At 41.9% G+C, this 25,995-nt stretch overlaps 2 protein-coding genes and 2 non-coding genes across 5 annotated transcripts; 1 reads left to right on the top strand and 3 right to left on the bottom strand.

Annotated features, from left to right (window-relative positions):
- The first annotated feature begins 6 nt into the window (after positions 1–6).
- SRR (serine racemase) lies at positions 7–16,704 on the top strand. Its single transcript, XM_070357336.1, has 8 exons — positions 7–118; positions 11,884–12,055; positions 13,689–13,815; positions 14,024–14,127; positions 15,172–15,291; positions 15,413–15,487; positions 15,970–16,179; positions 16,507–16,704. Exons 2-8 carry the CDS (start codon positions 11,888–11,890, stop codon positions 16,702–16,704), a joined length of 1,002 nt encoding a protein of 333 aa, XP_070213437.1. The 5' UTR covers positions 7–118; positions 11,884–11,887.
- TSR1 (TSR1 ribosome maturation factor) lies at positions 15,513–25,917 on the bottom strand. Of its 2 annotated transcripts, none has more exons than XM_005891185.3 (15): positions 25,764–25,917; positions 25,473–25,576; positions 24,928–25,147; positions 24,675–24,809; positions 23,869–24,293; positions 22,972–23,131; positions 22,434–22,591; positions 21,984–22,177; positions 21,081–21,243; positions 20,613–20,723; positions 19,309–19,441; positions 18,075–18,191; positions 17,553–17,693; positions 17,372–17,446; positions 15,513–17,244 (listed from the first exon to the last, which is right to left on the bottom strand). In XM_005891185.3, the coding sequence occupies exons 1-15, from the start codon at positions 25,858–25,860 to the stop codon at positions 17,066–17,068; spliced, it is 2,412 nt and encodes an 803-aa protein (XP_005891247.1). In that variant the 5' UTR covers positions 25,861–25,917; the 3' UTR covers positions 15,513–17,065. The 2 variants fall into 2 exon arrangements, with proteins under 2 accessions (XP_005891247.1, XP_070246345.1); XM_070390244.1 differs by having other exon boundaries at positions 25,097–25,147; positions 25,756–25,881.
- LOC138984022 (small nucleolar RNA SNORD91 family) lies at positions 19,083–19,177 on the bottom strand. Its single transcript, XR_011461382.1, has one exon. It is a non-coding gene; the product is annotated as a small nucleolar RNA SNORD91 family (small nucleolar RNA).
- On the bottom strand, positions 20,379–20,472 carry LOC138984023 (small nucleolar RNA SNORD91 family). Its single transcript, XR_011461383.1, has one exon. It is a non-coding gene; the product is annotated as a small nucleolar RNA SNORD91 family (small nucleolar RNA).
- Positions 25,918–25,995: the final 78 nt, after the last annotated feature.

Here is a 25,995-nt window from a genome sequence, read left to right as displayed (position 1 = left end):
CCAAACGACGGTGGCCGCACAGGGAGGAAAGGCGCCGAACGCACGCTCGGTCGCTCCAGAGGGAACAGCCGGGCGGGGCCGACGGGCGCTGCGCGTGCGCAGAGGTGTGGTCAGGAAGGTGAGCTGAGGCTGGAGGTGGAGGCGCGGCGCCCGGGTTGTGAGGTGAGGTCAGGCCCGGCCGGGTCAGGCCGAGCGAGGCGAGCGTTCGCGGCGGTGACTGCTTTTGCTGTCGTGGTGGCCGTCGAGGACACCGGTGCCGGCATGGGGCTCGGAGTCTGCCCGGGCCTTCTCCATTCGTCTTAGGCCAGGGTCTCTTCGCCACAGGCCCGGACTGGTGTATCGGGCTTTTACTTTGGGACCTTCACGATCTTGGAGGGTAGTTACTATTGTGCCCCCACCCCCTCGCTTTTTTTAAAGGTGATGGAACTGAATGTCAGGACCATAGCAAATTGCCCAGGATGACACAATGGATAATGACCGGAGACTCAAAAGTCTTTTCCTTTATGGCAATTTATATCCCAAACTTCCTTTTTTTTTTTTTAAATACAGTATAGATGGCTCTTGCTGAGGGAAGGGTTGTGTGGAAATAAGTCAGGAGGTGTGATGAGGCGATTTGGGAATTTGCTGTATCACTGAAGTTTTGGAAGAATCACTTGACTTTGCTGGATCTCAGGTTGATTTCTTTTTGTTTTTGTTCTTTTTTCATCTTTAAAATGTAACTGGTACTTTACTGTTTGTTCCTGAGCAGGCTGCTTTCCTCCACCTCTTGCTCCTTCCCAGTGGCACACAGCCTACCGGACCTCTATACCATCAAAGAATAGTTACTAATTACTCCTTAAACTGAGTGGGTATAAAAGATGTGAACAGACTGACAACTTACGCAGTTACTATTAGGTGGCAGGCCCTTCCCCTCCAGAAGGCTAAACAGATGGAAAAAGTCAGTAGAGGACAAAAGAAGAGGAATGATTGGCGTGGACAGAGCAAATGGCATGGGAGGCTTTAAAAACATGAAAGGAATAGGAAAAAATGTTTAAAACTAATTCGATATCACAGTGAAATTGGACAGAATGTTGGAACAGTTTTTTTTTTTTTTAAAGATGAAAAGTGTGAACAGAGCTTCCCTAGGATAAACATGATCGCCAAATTAATGCAACCGTTTCAGTGAACTGCAGATGAGATATGCCAAAAGTTAAAACCAGCTCAAAAAAATTTACTAGAAGTCAGAGGGGAAATGTAATAGAAAGGTGGCTGAGTGGTAAAGAATCTGCCTGCCAGTGCAGGAGACACAGGAGATTCAGGTTCAATCCCTGGTCGCGAATATCCCCTGGAGTAGAAAATGGCAACCCACTCCAATATTCTTGCCTGGAAAATTCCATGGACAGGGAGCCTGGTGAGTTACACCCCAGGGGACATAAAGAGTCTGACCGAACACACACACATTGAGAGATGAAGGAGACATGGAGAATGGATCCAGAAAACTAAGAATCAAATATGAGTTCAGAAGGTAATATTCAGAAGAAAATTTACTAATTTGGTGGAAATTTTGAATTTAAAAGTTAATTTCAACTCTCAGATTTAAAGGGTTAATGAAATACCAGGTAAAAATAAATGAAAAGACAACCATATTTAGACCTGTATCACAATGAAAGCTGAGTTTAAAGAATTAAAATATATGCTAATATATTTAAGATGTATTTTTTTTAAACCAATTGCAGAGCAAGATACAGAGTATGGTTCTGAGAGCAGCAAAACTATTTATTGCAAATATAAGTTTCTATATATATCAAAAAGGATGTGGAAGGATACATACCTGACTTTTTAAGATGGTTATCTTGGGAATTCCCTGGCAGTCCAGTGTTTAGGATTCCTTGCTCTCACTGCCAAGAGCCCATGTTCAATCCCTTGTCAGGGAACTAAGATCTCACAAGCCATGTGGTGTGGCCAAATAAATTAATAAATAAGTAATAAGCTACATACTCAATAAAGTTAGAAAATAAAAATGGAAGAAATAAAGATAAAATCATAAATTAAGGAAAAAGAATAACACTTGGTAAATCAAAGCACTCATTCTTCATAAATAAAGTAGACATTATGTAATAGACACATTTCTGGCAAAAATTTTTAAAAATCCAAAAGACATCCTATCAAATGCTTCATAGGAAGTGCAAACTTAGCTCATCAGATTTCTGATTTTCCTCCTAAAATGTTCCTTTACCAGCCTTCAGTTCAGTCGCTTAGTCGTGTCCGACTCTGCAACCCCATGAGTTGCAGCACGCCAGGCCTCCATGTCCATCACCAACTCCCGGAGTTCACTCAGACTCAGCGTCCATCAAGTCAGTGATGCCATCCAGCCATCTCATCCTCTGTCGTCCCCTTCTCCTCCTGCCCCCAGTCCCTCCCAGCATCAGAGTCTTTTCCAATATCTCAGTAAATTATACCACCATCTAAGTCGAAACCCAGAAGTTATCCTTAATACCTCCCTCTCCCTCAGTAACCCCGTTCAATCCAATATCAAGATACGTCTTCTCTATCTCTGTAGTAGACATGTATGGAGTTCATAACTTCAATATTTTCCCTTTCTTTCTCTTAAAAACTGCCCCTTACTCTCAATGATAGTACTTTGTCTTTTCCTTTTTCTATTTTGTTTTTTCCTTTCTTTTCTCTTTTATTCCTTCCCTTTGCTCCTACAGTTTATTGTGATCCACAAAGTCAAAGGCTTTGGCATAGTCAATAAAGCAGAAATAGATGTTTTTCTGGAACTCTCTTGCTTTTTCGATGATCCAGCGGATGTTGGCAATTTGATCTATGGTTCCTCTGCCTTTTCTAAAACCAGCTTGAACACCTGGAAGTTCATGGTTGACGTATTGCTTAAGCCTGGCTTGGAGAATTTTGAGCATTACTTTACTAGCGTGTGAGATGAGTGCAATTGTGTGGTAGTTTAAGCATTCTTTGGCATTGCCTTTCTTTGGGATTGGAATTAAAACTGACCTTTTGCAGTCCGGTGGCCACTGCTGAGTTTTCCAAATTTGCTGGCATATTGAGTGCAGCACTTTCACAGCATCATCTTTCAGGATTTGAAATAGCTCAACTGGAATTCCATCACCTCCACTAGCTTTGTTCGTAGTGATGCTTTCTAAGGCCCACTTGACTTAACATTCCAGGATGTCTGTCTCTAGGTGAGTGATCACACCATCGTGATTATCTTGGTCGTGAAGATCTTTTTTGTATAGTTCTTCTGTGTATTCTTGCCACCTCTTCTTAATATTTTCTGCTTCTGTTAGGTCCATACCATTTCTGTCCTTTATCGAGCCCATCTTTGCATGAAATGTTCCCTTGGTATCTCTAATTTTCTTGAAGAGATCCCTAGTCTTTCCCATTCTGTTGTTTTTCTCTGTTTCTTTGCACTGATATCTGAAGAAGGCTTTCTTATCTCTTCTTGCTATTCTTCGGAAGTCTGCATTCAGATGCTTATATCTTTCCTTTTCTCCTTTGCTTTTCGCTTCTCTTCTTTTCACAGCTATTTGTAAGGCCTCCCCAGACAGCCATTTTGCTTTTTTGCATTTCTTTTCCATGGGGATGGTCTTGATCCCTGTCTCCTGTACAATGTCACGAACCTCCGTCCATAGTTCATCAGGCACTCTATCTATCAGATCTAGTCCTTTAAATCTATTTCTCACTTCCACTGTATAATCATAAGGGATTTGATTTAGGTCATACCTGAATGGTCTAGTGGTTTTCCCTACTTTCTTCAATTTAAGTCTGAATTTGGCAATAAGGAGTTCATGATCTGAGCCACAGTCAGCTCCTGGTCTTGTTTTTGTTGACTGTATAGAGCTTCTCCATCTTTGGCTGCAAAGAATATAATCAGTCTGATTTTAGTGTTGACCATCTGGTGATGTCCATGTGTAGAGTCTTCTCTTGTGTTGTTGGAAGAGGGTGTTTGCTATGACCAGTGCATTTTCTTGGCAAAACTCTATTAGTCTTTGCCCTACTTCATTCCGTATTCCAAGGCCAAATTTGCCTGTTATTCCAGGTGTTTCTTGACTTTCTACTTTTGCATTCCAGTCCCCTATAATGAAAAGGGCATTTTTTTTGGGTGTTAGTTCTAAAAGGTCTTGTAGGTCTTCATAGAACTGTTCAACTTCAGCTTCTTCAGCGTTACTGGTTGGGGCATAGACTTGGATTACCGTGATATTGAATGGTTTGCCTTGGAAACGAACAGAGATCATTTTGTCGTTTTTGAGATTGCATCCAAGTACTGCATTTCAGACTCTTTTGTTGACCATGATGGCTACTCCATTTCTTCTGAGGGATTCCTGCCCGCAGTAGTAGATATAATGGTCATCTGAGTTAAATTCACCCATTCCAGTCCATTGTAGTTCGCTGATTCCTAGAATGTCGACGTTCACTCTTGCCATCTCCTGTTTGACCACTTCCAATTTGCCTTGATTCATGGACCTGACATTCCAAGTTCCTATGCAGTATTGCTCTTTACAGCATCGGACCTTTCTTCTATGACTAGTCACATCCACAACTGGGTATTGTTTTTGCTTTGGCTCCATCCCTTCATTCTTTCTGGAGTTATTTCTCCACTGATATCCAGTAGCATATTGGGCACCTACTGACCTGGGGAGTTCCTCTTTCAGTATCCTATCATTTTTCCTTTTCATACTGTTCATGGGGTTCTCAAGGCAAGCATACTGAAGTGGTTTGCCATTCCCTTCTCCAGTGGACCACATTGTGTCAGACCTCTCCACCATGCCCGCCCGTCTTGGGTGGCCTCACAGGGCATGGCTTAGTTTCACTGAGTTAGACAAGCCTGTGGTCCTAGTGTGATTAGATTGACTAGTTTTCTGTGATTATGGTTTCAGTATGTCTGCCCTCTGATGCCCTCTTGCAACACCTACCATCTTACTTGGGTTTGTCTTACGTTGGACGTGAGGTATCTCTTCATGGCTGCTCCAGCAAAGCGCAGCCGCTGCTCCTTACCTTGGATGAGGGGTATCTCCTCACCGCCGCCCCTCCCGACCTTGAACGTGCGTGGAATAGCTCCTCTAGGCCCTCAGGCGCCCGCGCAGCATCTCTGAAAGAGATGGGAATACCAGACCACCTGACCTGCCTCTTGAGAAACCTATATGCAGGTCAGGAAGCAACAGTTAGAACTGGACATGAAACAACAGACTGGTTCAAAATAGGAAAAGGAGTACGTCAAGGCTGTATAATTGTCACCCTGCTTATTTAACTTATATGCAGAGTACATCATGAGAAATGCTGGGCTGGAAGAAGCACAACCTGGAATCAAGATTGCTGGGAGAAATATCAATAACCTCAGATATGCAGATGACACCACTCTTATGGCAGAAAGTGAAGAGGAACTAAAAAGCCTCTTGATGAAGGTGAAAGTCGAGAGTGAAAAAGTTGGCTTAAAGCTCCACATTCAGAAAACGAAGATCATGGCATCCGGTCCCATCACTTCATGGGAAATAGATGGGGAAACAGTGGAAACAGTGTCAGACTTTATTTTTGGGGGCTCCAAAATCACTGCAGATGGTGACTGCAGCCATGAAATTAAAAGACGCTTACTCCTTGGAAGAAAAGTTATGACCAACCTAGATAGCATATTGAAAAGCAGAGACATTACTTTGCCAACAAAGGTCCGTTTAGTCGAGGCTATGGTTTTTCCAGTGGTCATGTATGGATGTGAGGGTTGGACTGTGAAGAAAGCTGAGCGCCGAAGAATTGATGCTTTTGAACTGTGGTGTTGGAGAAGACTCTTGAGAGTCCCTTGGACTGCAAGGAGATCAGCCCTGGGATTTCTTTGGAGGGAATGATGCTGAAGCTGAAACTCCAGTACTTTGGCCACCTCATGTGAAGAGTTGACTCATTAGAAAAGACTCTGATCCTGAGAGGGATTGGGGGCAGGAGGAGAAGGGGACAACAGAGGATGAGATGGCTGGATGGCATCACTGACTCGATGGACATGAGTCTGAGTGAACTCCGGGAGTTGGTGATGGACAGGGAGGCCTGGCGTGCTGCGATTCATGGGGTCGCAGAGTCGGACACGACAAGCGACTGAGCTGAACTGAACTGAACTTTGCTCCTATTTTTCCCTCAGGTGTACAGATTTCAGGCAGTCATACTGTTTGGTTCACATCATCAACAAGGCCTTTCTCTTTTTTCTTTTTTTCCTACATTCCAGTTCCCATTCGTGTTCCTTCCCTCTTCAGAAACCACTCTAATGTGTTTGATATATGTCCTTTGAAAATACATGTATCTTTGAATAATATGTAATATTGTTTTGTTTATCTATGTATTTTAAACATACATATTTGATACTGTGTTCTAGAAATCATTGTTTCTTTTTCATGTTTCTGTAAATACTTCTAACTATTGCATGGTGTTGTCTTAAATGACCTCATACTCTTGGCCACTGGTCCTGGGCCAAGATGGGCCAACCAGAGTCCCTACCCAGAACTTTTTAAACCAAAACTAAGAAAAAAAGAAAACCCCCTCCAGTGTGGAAGCCATAAAATGCAAAACACAGGAGCTGTCAGCAGCCATGTGTCCTGCCATGTGGAACCAGCTGGTCTGCAGTGAAAAGAATGAAGCCGACAGGCAGAAAGCAGCAGAGGTGAGAAACAGAAAGTCCTGGAAAACCTCCACGTCCCTGGTTCCACTTGTTCCTAATGCTCCATATTCCTGCCCTTTCCATGGTTCAACTTTTCTGGATTCCATGAGCCAATAAATTCTCATCGCCTCCATCTTGTGCCTATGCCAGGTTCAAATTGGGGTTCTGTCACTTGTAACCAAGAAGTCTAACTAATTATAATCTCCAAAATGTGTGTGTGTTTTTAATTGTAAAATACATGTAACATGAAATATACCATCATGACCATCTTTAAGTGTACAGTTCAGTAGTGTTAAGTACATTCACATTGTTGTACAACCAATCTCCAGAACTCTTTTCATCTTGCAAAACTGAAACTATACCCATTGAACAGCTTCCCATCCCCCTGTCCTCCCCACAGCCTCTTACAACCACCATTCTGTTTTCTGTCTATGAATCTGACTACTGTAGGTACCTCACATACGTGTAACCATATGGGATTTTTCTGATTGATATTTCAGTTAGCATATCCCCAAGTATCATCCATATTATAGCACAAGTCAGAATCTCCTTTTTTAATGCTGAATAATATTTCATTGTGTGTATATACCACATTTTGTTTATCCATTCATCTGTTGATGAATACTTGGGATGCTTCCACCTTTTGGCCATTGCAAATAATACTGCTATAAACATAGATGTACAGATACATCTTTGAGACCCTCATTGAATTCTTTTGGGCATATACCCAGAAATAGAATTGCTGAGTCATATGGTAGTTCTAATTATGGGAGGAACTACCACAATGTTTTCCACAGCGGCTGTACCATTTTACATTTCTACCAACAGTGCACAAGGACTCCAGTTTTTCTAGATCCTGCCAACACCTGTTATTTTCCCATTTGTTTTTTTATTTTTTAATAGTAGCTATCCTCATAGGCATAAGGTAGTATCTCATTGTGGTTTTGGCTTGCCTTTCTCTAATGATTAAAGATGTTGAGCATCTTTTCATGTGTTTGTTGGCCATTTGTATATCTTTTTTGGAGAAATGTCTATTCAAGTCCTTCACCCATTTTTCAGTTGTTTTTTCCAAAATGCATCTTGAAGATTATTTTTCTCTGCCTCTACTTTGACCATCAAAGCCCCTGTTGTCTTTCATATGGACAACTGTAATATTTCATAACTGTATTCCCTGATTCCAACTCTTTATCTCCTCCTTTTCATTCATCACTCTGTAATGTAGCAAGTGACTTTTTGTAAATATGAATTCTTACATGTCACCTGCTCAAGATTCTCCAGTGACTTTTTTTTGTCAGAGAATAGTGGATTTACAATGTTGTGTTTCTGTGGTACAGCAAAGTGAATCCGTTATACATAAAATATATCCACTCTTACATTCTTTTCCCATATAGGTCATTATAGAGTATTGAATAGAGTTCTGTCCTATATAAAGTAGATTCTTATTAGTTACCTAGTTTATATATAGTAGTGTGTATATGTCCATCCCAACCTCCCAATTTCTCTCTCCTCCCTCCTTTTCCTCCCTGGTAATCATAAGTCCAATGGCATTTTATTACTCTTAAAAAAGGTTCTGTGAGTCATGGTCCCTTATGATCTAGACTCTGCCAACTTCACTTTTCTTATCTCTTTATCACATTTCCCATTGATCACATTTTCAAATACATTGATCCTTTAGTTCTTGGAAAATGCCAAGCTCTTTCTCTCCTTAAAGCTTTCACATATTATTATTATTCCCTCTACCTGAAACACTTTCCCCACTACTATGCCTATTCATCTTATAGGTCATAATTTAATTTTACTTCTCAAAAAAAAGCTAATTATTCACAAAAATTAAAATTCACTTCTACATACACTTCTAAAATTCACTTCTGTACTGTACTTCACAGTACAGGCCTTCACTGATCTAAAATAAAGCCTTTGAATATACTATCCTATCCTAATACTCCTCCCTAAGTTAACATCTCAGTGTTGGCAAATACATATTTAATTGGATTATTTATTAAGACACCTGACCAATACATTGTAATCTTTATGAGAAGAGGAATAAGTCTACTTTTCTAATACTGTATCCCCAGATCAAACAATATCTGACGTATAGAAGGTGCTCAATATTTGTTGAATGAATATTACCGATATGAAAATCTTAGAAATATTAATATGTACAACTTTATACTAATAAATTTTAAATTAAGTGATTTTACCAAAAAAAAAATTACTGAAATTAATTCAAGAGGCAATGGCAAATCCATATAAACCAGTAACTATGAAGTCACTGAAAAGGTACCAGGGTTATGTTTATAAGGTAAAGGCAAATTATTTGCAGATGGCATGATTGTTTAAACTGTAGAACTATTAGATACAATAAGATAATCTGGTAAAGTATTGAATTACATGATAAAAATTGTTTTCATATACATCATCAGTAAGCAGTTTAAAAATCTAAAAAATGCCTTCTCTCAAAAGCAACATAAGTATGTTGCATTTAGGCATAAATTTAATCAGGTCTATACAAGGAGCAAATAAAGTATGATAACTTTACTAAGAAACCTAAAACAAAAGGACTTTACTAAATTAAAAGACATCCATTGTTAATGGATGTGGAGGTTCAACATTTTCAAATGTTAGTTATGACCCCAATTCATTTGTACATTGTACAGTGGAATTTCTGGCAACCTTGGTAAAGGATTTCTAAAGTTCTTTTAGAAGAACTGATATATGAGAAAAGCCAATAAATTTTAGAAATTTTAGAAAGGGAAGAACATAGTAATACTATTAAAGGAATTGGCAGTCTAATCAATGGAACAAAATCCAGAAAAGCCCCAAGCATCAATAGAATTTTGAATTTTTATAAATGTATTATATTTCACAGGAAAATGATTCAGTATAGTGTGTTAAAGATTTACAAAAGAATAAGTGGCCAATATACAGAAAAAATGTTCAGTCACTAGTAATTAAATCTAAACTACTAGACATATTTCAGTAAATTGACAGATAAAAATAATAAGGGTAAAGGAAAATAGTCATTCCTCAGAAAGTGATGATGGGGTATAAATTGACAATCTTTAACTCTTCTGATCAGTTTGGCAGTGGGTGTCAAATGCCTTAAGTATGTATGCCTTTTAATGCAAAATGCCACTGGTGGAATCTACTCAAACCATGTATAGAAATTATTGCAACAAGTCTGTTCATTACATCATTATTATAGCAAAAAAAGGAAAATTTAAATGTTCAACAGAGTTATGTAAAACTATGGTATTTTTGTAAAAAGAAGTACTAGTGATTTAAAAAGTCACATAAGGGCTGGTGTCTCAGTGGTAAAGAATCCATCTGCCAATGCAGGAGACGTGAGTTTGATCCCCAGTGGGGAAGATCCCACATGCCGTGGAGCAACAATGCCCGTGTGCCACAACTACTGAAACTTGTGTGCCCTAGAGCCTGTGCTCCAAAACAAGAGAAGCCACGGCAATGAAGCCCGTGTACCTCAACTAGAGAGTAGCCTCTGCTGCTGCTGCTGCTGCTGTGTCGCTTCAGTCCTGTCTGACTCTGTGCGACCCCATAGACAGCAGCCCACCAGGCTCCCCCGTCCCTGGGATTCTCCAGGCAAGAACACTGGAGTGGGTTGCCATTTCCTTCTCCAATGCTTGAAAGTGAAAAGTGAAAGTGAAGTCTCAGTCAGGTCCGACTCTTAGTGACCCCATGGACTGCAGCCCACCAGGCTCCTCCGTTCATGGGATTTTCCAGGCAAGAGTACTGGAGTGGGGTGCCATTACCTTCTCCGAGAGAGTAGCCTCTGCTCCCTGCAATTAGAGAAGTCTGTGCAGCAACAAAGACACAGCACAGCCAAAAAATAAAAACTTTTAAATCTTTTTTAAAAAGTCATATAAAATATCGATTGATAAGCTAAGGTTTATATTCCTACTACTGTCTGAAAAAAGCAAGTTACCAAACCTGTCAAAAAACTTTTGTCTGTATATATATATATATATATATATATATATATATATGGGCCTGGACAGAGACACCAGAACTTCAGTAGCAATTGTCTTTGGAGAGGAACCAAATTAAATTGTCTTTCTATTGAATATGCATTCCCTTTGTTAAGGAAATAAAAGAGAATCACAATAAAAATAGTGAAAAGTGGAAGCTTAATGCAGTTACTGGAAATTATAATTAGGAAAACTTTGAAGAAACTGAGCCAAATGGAAAAAGGGTAGATGAAATACTGTCTTTGGTTTGATTTTAACTGTTACATGCGTATTGAAAAAACAGGAGGAAACATAGAAAGTGAATTAAGATGGTAGGATTGTAGGCGATTTTTCCCCTTGGTAAATTGTGAAATATTTTTTAAAATAAAAATCTATAGCAGATTTTGAAACCAGTTTATTTAAGCTTCACAACAATGATGAAAAAGTAGAGACCAGTGGCAGTAGCAACAGATGCATGGTATAGGTGAGGCCTGAGCTTTAAGCCTTCCAGAATCACCAGGAATCAACTTTTATTTCCTATAAAGTTTCAACAGAAGAAACTTATACACCAAAAAACTCAGCTTTGAGAGATGTTCCCTTATGCAGAAATTCTGGAACCCCAGTAATGAAGATGGTTCCCACATTAACACCACAGGCTGAGTCTATTTTCCAGTGTTATGCATTTTCTTTCTTTGTTGTTTCTGTTTTTGAGTGTTAGTTTTCTGAGTTTAAGATTCACAGCAAAACTGCTAAGAAGGTACAGAAATTTGCCATATGCCCCTTGCCCACACACATGTATACTGCTAAGTCACTTCAGTCGTGTCCGACTCTGTGCGACCCCATAGACGGCAGCCCACCAGGCTCCCCCGTCCCTGGGATTCTCCAGGCAAGAACACTGGAGTGGGTTGCCATCTCCTTCTCCAGTGCATGAAAGTGAAAAGTGAAAGTGAAGTTGCTCAGTCATGTCTGACTCTTAGTGACCCTATGGACTGCAGCCTACCAGGCTCCTCCATCCATGGGATTTTCCAGGCAAGAGTACTGGAGTGGGGTACCACTGCCTTCTCCGACACACATGTATAGCCTCCCTCGTTATTGACATCCCCCACCAGAGTGGTGTATTTGTTACAGTTGAACCTGCATTGATAGACCATTACCACCAAAGTCCATAGTTTACATTATGGTTCACTCTTGGGGATGTACATTCCATGGGTCTGTTGTGCATTTTCAAAACCTTTTCATTAAACATACGTCTAGGCTTGCTTTGACCCCCTTCTTATTCTTGGGTTACAGAACCATGTGTGATCAGTACTGCATCTCCTTTGCTGATGTTGAAAAAGCTCATATCAACATTCGAGATTTTATTCACCTCACACCAGTACTAACAAGTTCCATTTTGAATCAAATAACAGGACGTAATCTTTTCTTCAAATGTGAACTCTTCCAGAAAACTGGATCTTTTAAGGTAACAACCCTTTTTGATAGTGTATCATGTTTCTTTTCAAACCACTTTCACATATAAATGTATATGATCCTCCTGACCACCCAGTGAGGTAGGTAGAATTAATGTCTTCTTATAGCTAAAGAAAGGGTTGTCAAATTTTTCCTTTGCTTAAGTCCTGGTTACTTAGCATCATGGTGTTCCAGAGAGCCACTTTTACACTATCTCAAAATCCCTTATAATTAAGGTGATCACATACAGCTTACTATCCATATTAGGACATGTTTGGGGATGAAAAGGAGAACTTCTAATGACAGAACAGAGAGCACAGTTGTCAACTTGGACACCTGTGTTGTTCAGTCGTGTCCAGTGCCTTGCGATGTGACTTTGCAACACGTGTGATCACGCTGGATGTAGCCAAGTTTACGCATTCACTTGCTATGTGTTTATACATTATGAATAAAAAAGGTCTACACCTAGCTCAGCCCTCATATAACAAAACCTTTTTCTGTAATATATGTCAGGGCCTCTCCTTTGCATAAAAATAGGTTTCTGTGTTTCTTCATTATCAGAATTTTCTGACCATTAGTTGAACTTCATTCATTAGAATGAACTTCAAGATTCATTCAAGTAAAAATCTGAAAACTACATTTTGGACTGTGCTGAGAAGTATTAGTACCTGTTAAGTGGTAGCTTTAGGATATCATGTATTTACCTTTTTTTGGCACCCATTAACTGAGAACTTTTAAACAATACAAAAACTTCTTTATTTCCTTATGCCCTTTGCTTCTGTCATGGTTTGTTCTTCATTTGTCACACATCAAGCACATATTTTCACTAACTATACCAGGTGTATGTACTGGAGGCCTTGCCCTATAGCGATACTTTCAGGGGAAGACAAAAGTAGGTTGATGACAAGTGTCTTACAGAGATAGAGAGAACTCCCTAGCCATCCAGTGGTTAGGACCCTGTGCTTTCCCTGCCAAAGGCCCAGGGTGGATCCCTGGTTGAGGAACTAAGATCCTGCAAGCCATGCAGTACAGTCCAAATAAAAAGATATAAAGATACAAACAAGGAACATGGAAGCCAATGGAGTACCTAATTTTGCCTGCGAGAGCAAGAAGGTTGAACCAGGTGATGTTTGATCCAAGTTTTATAGGATGATACTTCTAGCCAGATCAGGGAGAGAAAAAACTACAGGTAGAGGCATCGGCATGTCAAGAAATAGAGGTGTGAGCTAACCTGGCAGGAAACTAGCAGCAACTTAAGATGGCTATGACACTGACATGTTAGAAAGTAATGTATTAGGTATGTTAGAAAGGCTGCAGCTTTTAAAGAATTTGTACTTTTCTTACAGATAGGCAATCAATGAAAAAGGTAACATGTTTTTAAAAGGTAATTTTCATAATCTAGCGGAACTATTAGATGAGAATGATCCTTGAGGCAGGACCAGCTGAGATTCAGAAACTCCCAGTTGAGAAATTAAGCCTCACCGAGGTAGTGGCCAAGATGAACGTGAGATATTTAGGAGGTACAACCAATACAATTTACTGGGTGTGCAGTGTTGGGAGAGAAAAATCTAAAGCTGGTGGGTTTTTGTTTTTTTTTAAAGAAACATTTAAAACAAATGGATTAATTCACCATCCCTCTTTTCTAGATTCGTGGTGCCCTTAATGCAATCAGAGGCCTGATTTCTGCCCATCCAGAAGAGAAGCCCAGAGCTGTTGTTGCTCACAGCAGCGGAAACCATGGCCAGGCTCTCTCCTTTGCTGCCAGATTGGAAGGTACTTGACTAATTTCTCAGGGTCCTGAGTAGGGTCATCAGAGAGGAGTGGAAAAGTATCCTTAACTTTCAGTGAGATGGGTGATAGCCATGGAAATAAATTTCCCAGCCCGATTACAAGCGAACTGAACAGAGATTTCTATCCTAAATTTGTACTAACAAATTTAGTAGTAAATTTGTACTAACTAAACGTTGTTTCTCCCTCCCAGGGATTCCTGCTTATGTCATAGTGCCGGAAACAGCTCCCAACTGTAAAAAACTGGCAATACAAGCCTATGGAGCCTCTATAGTATACAGTGAACAGAGCGAAGAGGTAAGGAAGAATGTTCGGCACCACCTTAACAGTGTTCATAGTCATATGAAACCTCTCTGCCTCACTGGGCGCAGCTTCCAGTCTCCTTTGTTGTTTCCTTTTTAAATGTTGGCACGCCCCTCACTCAGATGATCTAGTTATGGTCTCCTAGTTTAAAACTTCTAACTCCAGTCCTGACCTTTACTCTTAGCCCAGACTTGTATATTCCCAATTGGGTGTCTTAATAGGTATCTCAAACTGCCTAAAACTAAACACATTTTAACACTGTTCCACCTCCTGTCTCCCCCGTATCAGTAAATGGCAACTTGTCAGCCCAAAATTCTCCAATGATTTTCCACCTCACACACAGTAGACACAAAAGTGTTGTTGTTGTTGTTGTTTTAAACAACCTTAAGAAATCATACTGTATTTTTTTCAATATTTGGCAGAGATGGGTCTCAGTTGTGGCATTCAGGATGTTTGGTCTTCATATGGCATGTGGGAGCTTTAGTTGTGGTATGCAAACTTTTAGTTGCAACATGTGGGATCTAGTCCCCTGACCAGGGATGGAAACCTGGTCCCCTGCACTGGGAGCATGGAGTCTCAGCCACTGGACCACCAGGGGAAGTCCCAGAAACAAAAGTTCTTGCAATCACCTGTGGCCCAGACAAACTGGCCCATTACTTCTTTGCTGATCTCATCTTCCACTTACTGTCCCCTAAACACTCCACACCAACCACACTAACTTAGCAGCTTCTCAAAGCCAAGCACTCCTGTTCTGTGGTCTTTGTACTTGCTGTTCCTCTCTCCCTGGAATATTATGTGGAGACACACAGGACTTGTTCATTTTCCTCCAAAGCATGTAGACATACCTGTATTTACTTACATCCCACCCTATTAGAATGTAACTCCACTGAGTGCAGGGGCTATTTTGTTCAGTCATATCCTCAGTGCCAGATCCAAGTCTGAGAAAAGCAGCCAATGAAGTGTTAAATGACTGAATCTAACTTGTTGGGGACTCTATTAAATACAGATAAAGTAAGCTAAGGTAATGTCCTCTTTCAGTCCAGAGAAAATATTACAAAGAGAATTGCGGAAGAAACAGAAGGCATTATGGTACATCCCAACCAGGAGCCTGCAGTGATAGCTGGGCAAGGGACAATTGCCATGGAAGTGCTAAACCAGGTAACAGCTTAGTTTAGCTGCCAGTGATGCTGATGTTTGGCCACAGAACCAATTCTTTCATATGTACATATAAAACTGGTTATTAACACACCTATTTTAATACTTTACACTTTCACTGAAGGTTCCCTTGGTAGACGCACTGGTGGTACCTGTAGGAGGAGGAGGAATGCTTGCTGGAATAGCCGTTACAGTGAAGGTGAGAAACAGCTTCTGGAGGACTCCCCACTTTAGGCACAGAAGTTTATTTTGTATTACAGTACATTGTGAATACTTGCTCAGCATTCCCCCCAAACTGCCGTTCCTTCTTATCATCCCCCTGGCACTTGGGATGGAAGGCTCTGCTCTGCATCACTGCCCTCTTCTAAATGAAAACTTTACAGCACAAGAGCCGTTACAATGAGCGGCACCCTCGCAGTCCTTTGAATTCCATCTCACCAACTTACTGTGCAGGTCAGGAGCTACTCCTTTCCCAAGTCACCAGCAGAACCAGCTGTGATCTAGGCAACTGAAGGCCAGAGTGGAAAACAATTTAAATGCTTAAAGGCCTTATTTCCATTACATAGATTAAAAGAAAGGCTCTTGGGCAGAAATGTGTTAACTGTACCATCTGTTTTACTGCAAGCATGCGGGCAAAATGGCTGTGGCTAGTTGTAAGGTATCTAATATTCCTCTTCCTAGGCTCTGAGACCCAGTGTGAAGGTATATGCTGCTGAACCCTTGAATGCAGATGACTGCTACCAGTCCAAACTGAAAGGGGAACTGACCCCCAACCCCTATCCTCCGGAAACCATAGCAGATGGTATCAAATCCAGCATTGGCTTAAACACCTGGCCTATTATAAGAGACCTCGTGGATGATGTCTTCACTGTCACAGAGGATGAAATTAAGGTGAGGCTCCAAGAGGAAAGAAAACAACAAAAGAGTGGAGCAACTTCTTAGGCAAAAACTCTCCTGTTGTAAACGGCAACTAACCCACAAGGGGACTTGACTAGGTGATTTCATAACATGTAAGAGGGTGCTCTAGATGAGTGTCGAGACAGTAAAGCAAGTCAGAATGAAAAAAGCCCTGCCCTTCACTGACAAACACAAATGTATCACAAATAGGAATACTCAGACTGGGCATACACCCCCATTTGGCCTTTAATCATAAAGGCCAACCAACTAGGCTCTTTCCCCCTTTTCCCGTGTCACTAATTCTTACTTCTGTACCGACAGTATGCAACCCAGCTGGTGTGGGAGAGGATGAAATTGCTTATTGAACCTACAGCTGGTGTTGGAGTGGCCGTTGTGCTGTCTCAGCATTTTCGAACAGTTCCTGCAGAAGTAAAGAACATCTGTATTGTGCTCAGTGGTGGAAATGTAGACTTAACCTCCCTAACTTGGGTGAAGCAGGATGAAAAGGCAGCTCCTTAGCAATCTGTTTCTGTTTAATATGTGCAAAAGGAAGAAAAGGGACTCAAGTGTCTATCTAGACACTTGGAAATTTTGTCTCCTGGTCATTGTCAAGTTCCTATCTTCCCCTCTAAAACAGCCTTCAAAACCCTACTGGAGAATGTGTATTTCAGTAAGATTTAATGTTTTTGGACTAAGTTGAACTAGAAAAACATCCATACTTAACTGAGACGCCTCCTCAAAGCCAAGAAAAGTCTTCTGCACAAAGGAGCAGGAGCCCTTAAGTAGGCTTACGTAGAAAGACAAACTGGGCAGTCACAGCTACAGGCTCCCACCCTAGAGTGCTCACTAATAGCGGTGAGACAGAATCCCACTGAATCCACTACTCCATGTCCACTTCAGGCAGTGTTGAAGAAATCGCACTTTTCACCCAGGGGACTGGTTCTGGTACATATGGATCGTAAGTCCACTTGGGGAAAACTCTCTTATAAAGATTCATCAGTACTGTGTCCTGAGATTTTAGCTTCCCATCAAAACTGCACTTCATGTGACCATGAGTACCTAGAATGAAAACAGAATGAGTTGGTCATATTAATAGAAAACTTTAAAGCAGTGGTCTCTTAACCCAGTGGTCGTTTAACAGCGCTGGGGAAGTCTACACAAGCTCCCACATCGCACATTCTCTTACCCAAAGGCTCCTTGATGTGGCCCCTGCGGCCCCATTTTGTTCTCAGTTCCACAGGTTTAAACCACAGTACATCCTCTTAAGATAAAGAAACACAGAGAAGACCAGATGAAACACCTATCCATAATGTATAAACCCAACCTTCATCCCACAAAGGCAACTGGATCCCCTCTGTCACACCTACCTCTGTTGAAAAACATGTAACGCACCACTGCCGTCTTAGTAAAAATTTTGAAAGGATGACCACTCAGAACAACTCTCTTGATGACCATCCTGTCTGGATCCACTGACAAGAGATGGCCTGTGGCAATGAGGCTGTGCATTCCTGGGGGGGGAAAGCAGAGCAGCAGGAGGCTTTTGGTCAAAGCCTTCACTTACTGTCCAGTCTATTTAAAGACCTATGAGAGATCTTGGGAAACCCAGTGGGGATGTACTATGTGGCCCTCCTGGGTTCATGGCCAAGATCACTGATATTCCTGCTGGGCCTGTCCTCAGAATCTAGCCTAAACAGAGCACCTGAGCAGCCTCTACCAATTAGCTAAGGTTTGCAAGCAAGATAAAACCCCACTTGTCATCCTGAAATTGGGACAATTTAAAAATCATCATTAACTTTTTTGTTACCATTTGACTCCCAAATTTAAATACAGAGACCAGTTAATCTTATTAAGGACCTGCAGGCCTATTCACCTCTGTGAACGCAACTTACCATTGCTGTTCTGTTTGAAAAGCAGCACAGATGCAGGAGGAAAAGTGATCGGGGCATATACTGTCACCACCAGGGCTGTGTCTGCAGTCAGGAACCTCTGAAATTTATGTTTATCCGCTGCCATTAAAAGAATAAAAACCAGAACGTATTTTGAGAAACAATAGGTAATCCAGAGGCCTGTGCAAAAGCTGTAGCACTGGAACTCGTAAACTAAAGCAACTAATGTTTCTTTATCCTACTAGTTCTCCAAGCATTTTCTGGCCTCTGTACAACTGAAAAATACAACTCTGTCCTAGCAGAGTGATTTTTCGAAGTAGGAGGCAGAGTCTTGAAGCTTGAACTGTATTTTGGGGTTTGAAAAAGTTCTCCAGGTGATCCTGATACATATCACCCTACCTCATTTAAGAATCGGTGTTTTACAGAAAAACACTCCACTAATTCAACAGCTCTTAATCTTGAGCAAGGATTGGCAAACATTTTCTATAATCAGAGTAAGTATTTTAGGCTTTGTGGCCATTGAGTCTCTCTTCTAATTACTCAATTCTCACTAAAGCACAAAAGCAGATATAGACAATACATTTTTTTAAATTAATACTGAAAGTTATAGGGAAATAAAAGGGCAATATCAATCCCTCAAAGACAGAATGGTTGGTGAGCAAAGAAATTATCCAGAGCATCCATTAATACTGCCTTTTCTCACCTTCCTCTGGCCACCGCTGGGGGCTGAGAGTGTGGGGGTTCAGAAGCCCCGACATACTGCAAATATCTTCCCACTCTAAAGACTGTAAGAGGACAATCATTTTTTGTCTTAGGAGTATCCCTGGTCATCACTGTCCAAACTCTCATCTAACCTCAAGATCTCAGAAGCCATACACCTCTGCTTTATCCAACTGTGGGCCACCCCTTAGACTTCACCCACTGGGACATCAGATGCCAAGGGTTCCATGACACATCATTACTTGAAAGCTGCCGATCCCTATTCAACACTGACTCTGCAGCAAATACTCATGGCACAGGAGCCTCAGCACCACACAGAGTTTGCATCACTGGGATGCTTCAGACAGGTTCAGACATTTTGAATGGAAACATCATTGGCTCCTAAACCAAAGTTTGAAATGCTGTATTCTGCACACCCCATCCCCACCTTCTCACACTCCCACCCCCTGCCACAAAATCACAGTCCCCTAAAAGACAGTAAAATGAACAAAAACCCAGAAACTTCCCTGCTGCTTACCTGCAGTGTGCTGAGAGAATAAAGGCGAGGCTCGGAAGCGCCTGAATCCACAGTGGAAGATCAGCTCCTCTTTAGCTTTCACGGGTTCAGTGTTGCCAGGGTGCCGGCTCACCACCATATTAAGTACTGACATCTGGGGACCAAGTAAAGGAACAGAACTTCATATCAGGAGTAGAACACCAAAGTAAAAGAAGGCAAACCAAACCAGCAGACTGGGTGCACCCGAAGAGCTGACAGTACTAATTTATGTTGTTGTTTAGTCACTAAGTCATGTCCAACTCTTTTTGTGACTCCATGGACTGTAGTCTGCCAGGCTTCTCTGTCCATGGGATTTTCCAGGCAAGAATCCTGGAGTGGGTTGCCATTTCCTTCTCCAGGGGATCTTCCGGACCCAGGGACTGAACCCGCATCTCTGCACTGCAGACAGATTCTTTACTGCTGAGCCACCTGGGAAGCCCTATACTAATTTATGGTGTAGTATAAATGATGAAACACAAATCCATCTTTTACCTTCACTAATAATTTGCATTCAAATTGAAAATAAGCTGGCTTTCAGAACTTTCATGTCCCTGCTATACTAGTTGACCTTCCCATGTGTAACACACAAGGGTTCAACATCTACCACAAAATCAATGGCTACAAGTCACTCACTAACCACACACTGCCAAACCACACTCATCAAGACCCTTCTTGCTTCAACTGTTACTCACACTGACCAAAGGCCAGAGCTTTCTTACACCCCAACCTACAAGATGCTGGCCAAGAGAAAAAAGACCTATACCTTGGCATGAAAGTGAAAGTCACTCAGTCATGTCCGACTCCTTGTAACCCCATGGACTATACAGTGCAAGGAATTCTCCAGGCCAGAATACTGGAGTATTCCAGTATTCCAGAAGCCTTTCCCTTCTCCAGGGGATCTTCCCAACCCAGGGATTGAACCCAGGTCTCCCATATTGCAGGTGGATTCTTTACCAGCTGAGCCACAAGGGAAGCCCATACCTTGGCAGAAGCCCTCTTTATTTTTATGGATGCCAATCCTTGACTAAAGTCTGATCTGACAAACATACTTAGGTCAGAGAAGTCTCAGAACCATACAGAGAACACATCACTGAGGTGCATCAGACAGGTTCAGACATGTAGGTAAAACCATCATTGACTTCTCTGTTATCCTCCCCTTACTCCTCATCATAAAGGCAGACTCACATCCCAAGAAGCAAAACGTAAGCCACATAAAACATTAGGCTGTCAGACAAAACTGGTTGGAAAGTGCCATAATTCCCATTTCCCACAAGACACTAACTCACTTTCTGTTCATGAGGTAGTAACGAAAATGCAATCAAGGGTGTGCCTCGCTTGAAGTGCTCAACCACTGAGACTGGGACTTCAGAGACATGAAGTGTGACATACCAGCCAACCTGCCAGGAGAAAGCAGAATACGATTATGCAGTTACTCTTACGGTCTCAATAATGATGAAGCATTTCTCCAACTATGTTAACAGTCTCCCAAACATTGATAAAGCCAGTGCTCACCCTCCAAGACTGCCTTGCACAGATGCCTCAACCACCCAGATTAAGCTTTCCCAGTTAAAATCTCTGACACCTCTTTGTTCCCAGTGTCACTCTGATCAGTAACTCAGCAGCTTCTCTAAGTCAGCTGTATGCAGCATAAAACTCATTAAGGTACTCATGCCAAGAGAATGAATGGGGAGAGGGGACAGACACGACCTTGGCAAATAAGCTAATTATAGGGATGAACAAAGGGAAGCAGATACCTCAGCTCCTTCAACTTCTTTTTCTTCAATCTCTTTAAAGATGCGTCTCCGGGTATTAATAAAGTTCTGAAACTGAAAGATCCGAGCATAATCTCGAGGGAGGTTTTCCTTAGGATCCCACGGAGATGTCCGGAAGCTCTTAAGGCCTCTGTATTTCTGAAATCTAGAATATAGAGGATATTTTAAAGAAATTCACAGTGACGTTTATATGGTGCTACTTAACTGTTTCACTCACTTCACTTAAAATGCCTAAGGCTTAAAATGAAAAAAAAAAAAGGAAAAAAATTTTTTACTTTAAAAAATTAAATAAATGGCTAAGGCTTTAGCTTAAAGGAACTACCTTTCAAAATAACCTAATGGCCTATATCAGGACCACCCCCCAAAAGAGCCAGTAACAAGTATTTCAGTACCAAACCCCAGCTTCTTAAAAGTATTAACAGTGGCTCCCTGCTGCATATCCGGGAGTGGCTCTTTAACCTGACTAGCAGGGTCCTTGATAAAAGCCTTACCCCTTTAAGAACCAGCATAAACTCTGGTTTTAGTGAGACTCACCTTTAGAGCAGACAAGATCACCTTCACCCCTAACTCTTTTGTTCTTGCTGTTTTACCCAAACTTCCCCAAATCTTCAAATGTTATATAGTTTAATTGAGTCTTAGCTCCAAAGGAAGCATTTGCTAATTAATCACAATTATATTTCTGTAACATTATTAGCCTGTACTACACAGTGTAGAATGTGAATATATATGACTGTTTCCTGTACGTCTGTTCCCTTCCTGTGTAAGGTTAAGCTTTGGGAGGAAGAACAATGTGTTTTTTCTTCTTTTATATCACACTGACATAGTTCTGAGCCATGCAAGTTTTAAATAAAAATGTGTTGATTGGTTTTGGACTTGTTGACTCACCGAATTCTAGCAGCCACATCACGGGGGGTATCTACTTCATCTGGGAACATCTCTTCCAGTCTTTGTTGTTTATATTTCTCCAGCATTTTTTCCTCAGCCTCTTCATCCACTTTCTCATCATACAGATCATCACGTACAGACTCTCCTATAGTCATAGTTTCACATTCCTCCTCTTCTTCCTCACTACCCTCATCCTATAGAATGAAGGATCACAGTTTCTGAAGAAACCCACATCTTTACACAAAAGGCCACTATGCTGAAATTTACTAGATACACAGTCCAAACCAATATTAACTCTAATAGAGAATGAGTTATAAAACAGAGACTCAGTCCGGCAACTACAAAGCTATTCCTAAGAAACAGACCACACATACCCCTTAGGGTCAGGAACGCACCTTGCCTTGCACTGGGGGCTATACACAGAGGGTGCCCAAGGGCCCATTTCCTTACCTGAGATTCCTCTTCCATAAAATCCTCGTGTTCTATATCATCGTACTCATCTCCTTCCCCACCACTTTCACCATCCTCATCCAGAATCCATTCAGCTTGATAACTGGATGTTCCTTTGGGAACCTTCTTCACTACCTTGGAACTTTCCTTCAGTAAGTCTGTAAAAGCCCACATGATGAAGTTACAGACCTCCTCCTCTCCTCTATGACACAGGATATATTGCTACCAATACCAGGAACTCTGGCAGGCACTTACAAGTTTATTTCAGCTGCCTCAGAACTAGCAATACTGACACGGTCAAGCAAGTCTTACAATGAATTGGAAGTTTATTTACCCTTTCATTAGAAAACAGTAAGTAATTCTTAGAGATAGAACAAAGCTGTGTCCAGTGTTTGCTCAGTGCAAACTACAGCCTTTGGAGGTAAGAGAAGACAGACTTCCAGTACTGCCTCATCTACCTTTTAAGGTCCTCACTGTGAGCAGTTAGACAAAACCCACAATTCTAGGCCAGATGAATTTCAAGTTTGCCAACACCAACCATGTGCCTCGCTCAGCTCCTCCTCTGTGGGCCAGGTCTGTTCCCCCTCCATTGGATCTGGGATAACCTCTGTTTGCAAAGATTCTTGTTTATCAGGGTCTGCCTTCATTAGAACCTTCAGGTCTTCCTCCATATCAGCTACAGCATCTGCAGCACAAATCTGAAAACCCGAACAGTCGACAGTCAATTAAGTGTTAGCCAAAAATCTACTAAATCTAACATAATTAGAAGATCTAGAAGAGCACAGTCCTCAAATAGAATAGAAAGCCAAAACTTGTCAGGATTTTTCAAATAGTTCTATTTCCTAGCATTCTAAATCTATAAGTCTGCTGAGCTCTTGAAGCCTTTCATAATCTGATCCCATGCCTACCTGTTTATTACTCCCAGCCACTGTTATCCTCAGAGTTCAAAAAAACCCTTTGATCTATCACTTTGCCAAGGCTCATGTTGTCTCTATTTGCTGAGATATTCTTCCATCTCTTTTCAACTCATAAAACACATTCATCCTTCTCAGTACCTGGCAAAAGTCAATCTCTTCCGTGAATCTGGCCGGTCTATTCCTCACTTCCACTGCAGGTATGTAGCTCAACCATACTTTCGCAATCTTTATTTCACAGGTGTTTGCCATTTTTCTGACCTAATTAAGTTATCTAAGGAGAGAGACTACATCTGTGTCTATCTATAGACTCAGAGCCAATTGCTATGCAGAGCATCTACAAAGCACTGAATAAATATTTGACCCATCAACTTATTTGTAGTTGACTATTGCCTTATTTCACAATTACCTCCAGGGACTAGGATATTTGTCCAAGAGTGTAGCCGTACCACGTTCTCTGACGTTAATTAGTTCTCATCCATCAATGTACAAGACATAGTTTTTAAGAACACCAATCTTACCTCCATTGCCGTGCCTGAGTCCTTTGAGGATTTGATCACTCTCGGATTTAAAGGGAAAGGGTCCACAGGGGCATCTACCTGCTTCATCTGGAAATCACCATGTCCAATGATATGCAGCACGCTATTTACATTCAGAGCCTGACCACGAACATAGCCTGAGATCTTCAAGGTGCCCACCAAGTCACTCTCTTCACTAGGCACAAACTCAGCAGCATGAGCAAACAGATAGGCACGCCGATCTCGAAAGGCAAGATGCCGCTGTTTTTGGTTAGCCAACTGCCTGAGCAGCATCCCTGCCTCCTGCTGAGTATCTAACAGGAGGAGTTTGTCCTCAGGAAAGCGCTTCTCCACTGCTTTACTTAGCTTTTTTCTGGCATCTATTTGTTTCTTCGGCGGGAGGCTAGAAATCCCTTGGACAGCTAATGCTGTAAGCAAAAGAGAAAAGGTTTCATGACTTGTTGCTTCACTATATGAAAATCCCCCTCTGCAGTTCACAAACAAGCTAATAGTTTAGTTGTGAGCCCAGAGATCACTGGGCAACCCAACAATCAAGTTACCCTAAAGAAATTTCACAATAAAACCAAACTTCATAATCTTCTCCTTTCTCTGGGCAACTGGCAGTCCAGAAATAAAAAGGCACCTTGATATATGACTTGTAAATAATGGACCAAGTTAAGGCCACACATACTCGTACAACCCCCCCCAAAAAATATCAAGTGTTAGACATAGTATCTGGCAAATTAGAGGTGAACAATAAATGCTAACTCACTTCCTTTCTTGGCCTGCAATACTTCCAACTCACTTACTATAGGTGGGAAGGCCCTGAGCAAACAGGCAAGAAAGGCAGTAATCCCCGGTGCTATCCCAGCCTTCTAGTGGATCAAGGAGGAACAGGATGGTATCAGCCACTTTAGCCATGTCTAACACAGTGTGCAGATCCCCTGGAATAGAAGACAAAGTCAGTAGGAAAAGGTGGTTGACATCAGGACATTTTACTTACAAAGTATTACCATTAATGCTCAAAACATAATGATAGGAAATATTGTTGCATACTCTAACCTGGCCTTGCTGATGTGAAAAACCACCGATGTTTCAAGCGGGGGCATAATAGCATAAAGCTATGGGTGCTTCCCCATTCATTCAAGTGTACAGTTCCAGTGTCCCTATCCTGAAGCAGCTGAAAGGCCTCTGGCAGGGAAATCCTGTTGTGCAGGGGCACCACCAGTACCTGATGAGGAGGGCCATCCTTGCTGCCAAGCTGTCTCTTTTCTGCCAAAACCTGAGGAAAGAAAGCATCAGAGAACACCTCAATGTTTCAATACTTTATTCCAGTACTGCATTTCCAACAGTACAGAGGCCCATCCTCAGCCTCCAAACCAGCATCTCTCTTGTTAAAAGGTGTCACGTATGCCAAGGAGGTGGGCAGAAGGTAGGCACAAGGCAAAGAAAGCTATAGCTTGAGTCTGGGCCTGCACACCTGACACGTGCTCTAGAGTTATCCTCCATCTCTGAGCCCTTCCCAGGGTCACATTTTCTAGTTCGAGGCATTACCCGCCTAGAAAGGTTGTGAAGCCACACCAATCCCCTAACCCGAGTCCTCTCACCGCCTCCTTCTTCTGCTTTCGGAGCTGGCTGGCGCGATGCCTCTGGTCCACCCTGCTGAGATCTTTTCTCACCTTCTTGCTTAGGGTTTTCGGTGCTAGACGGCCTGGAAGGATATCAGACCTTTCTGATCTTGCGCAAAGCACTAGCAGGTTAAGAAAGGGGACCCCTGTCTGCCCTCCTTAGACCCTTTGCGCGGGGTCCAGGCTGGAAGTAGGAGCTCATTCTGGGCACGAAGAAAAGCAGTTAATATCGATTAAACAGCTCTTCTTCCTCCAACCCTACCTTCTTACCCTTGCCGTCTCGCTGCGCGGACCCTCGACCCCGATGCCGCCCGCCTTTATGCGCTTTATTCTGCTGCTTAAGCGGGCCAGAGCGATGGACCGCCATGCTGCCGTTCACGTGTACCAAGTCACCACTACTTCCGGGCTGAATAGATCGCTTCCGGTCCCCGCCTCGGGGGCGTGTCCTCTCCTGGTGGGGCGGGGCTCCTCGCGATCTCTCGCGAGGTTTATTTACACAAGC

The sequence above is a fragment of the Bos mutus genome, chromosome 19, assembly GCF_027580195.1.
Source record: "Bos mutus isolate GX-2022 chromosome 19, NWIPB_WYAK_1.1, whole genome shotgun sequence".
NCBI classification, from domain to species: Eukaryota; Metazoa; Chordata; class Mammalia; order Artiodactyla; family Bovidae; genus Bos; species Bos mutus.
Note: the sequence above shows the minus strand (reverse complement) of the source record. Positions and strands in the feature narration are given on the sequence as shown.

Excerpts from the sequence above, each read along its gene's own strand:
- SRR (XM_070357336.1), top strand. The coding sequence starts at position 11,888 with ATGTGTGATCAGTACTGCATCTCCTTTGCTGATGTTGAAAAAGCTCAT. Across the intron at positions 12,056-13,688 it reads AGAAAACTGGATCTTTTAAG|ATTCGTGGTGCCCTTAATGC; the intron begins GTAACAACCCTT and ends CCTCTTTTCTAG. Across the intron at positions 16,180-16,506 it reads TCACAGAGGATGAAATTAAG|TATGCAACCCAGCTGGTGTG; the intron begins GTGAGGCTCCAA and ends CTGTACCGACAG.
- TSR1 (XM_005891185.3), bottom strand. The coding sequence starts at position 25,860 with ATGGCGGTCCATCGCTCTGGCCCGCTTAAGCAGCAGAATAAAGCGCAT. Across the intron at positions 21,244-21,983 it reads GATGTGGCTGCTAGAATTCG|ATTTCAGAAATACAGAGGCC; the intron begins GTGAGTCAACAA and ends TCTATATTCTAG. Across the intron at positions 20,724-21,080 it reads AAGAAGTTGAAGGAGCTGAG|GTTGGCTGGTATGTCACACT; the intron begins GTATCTGCTTCC and ends TTCTCCTGGCAG.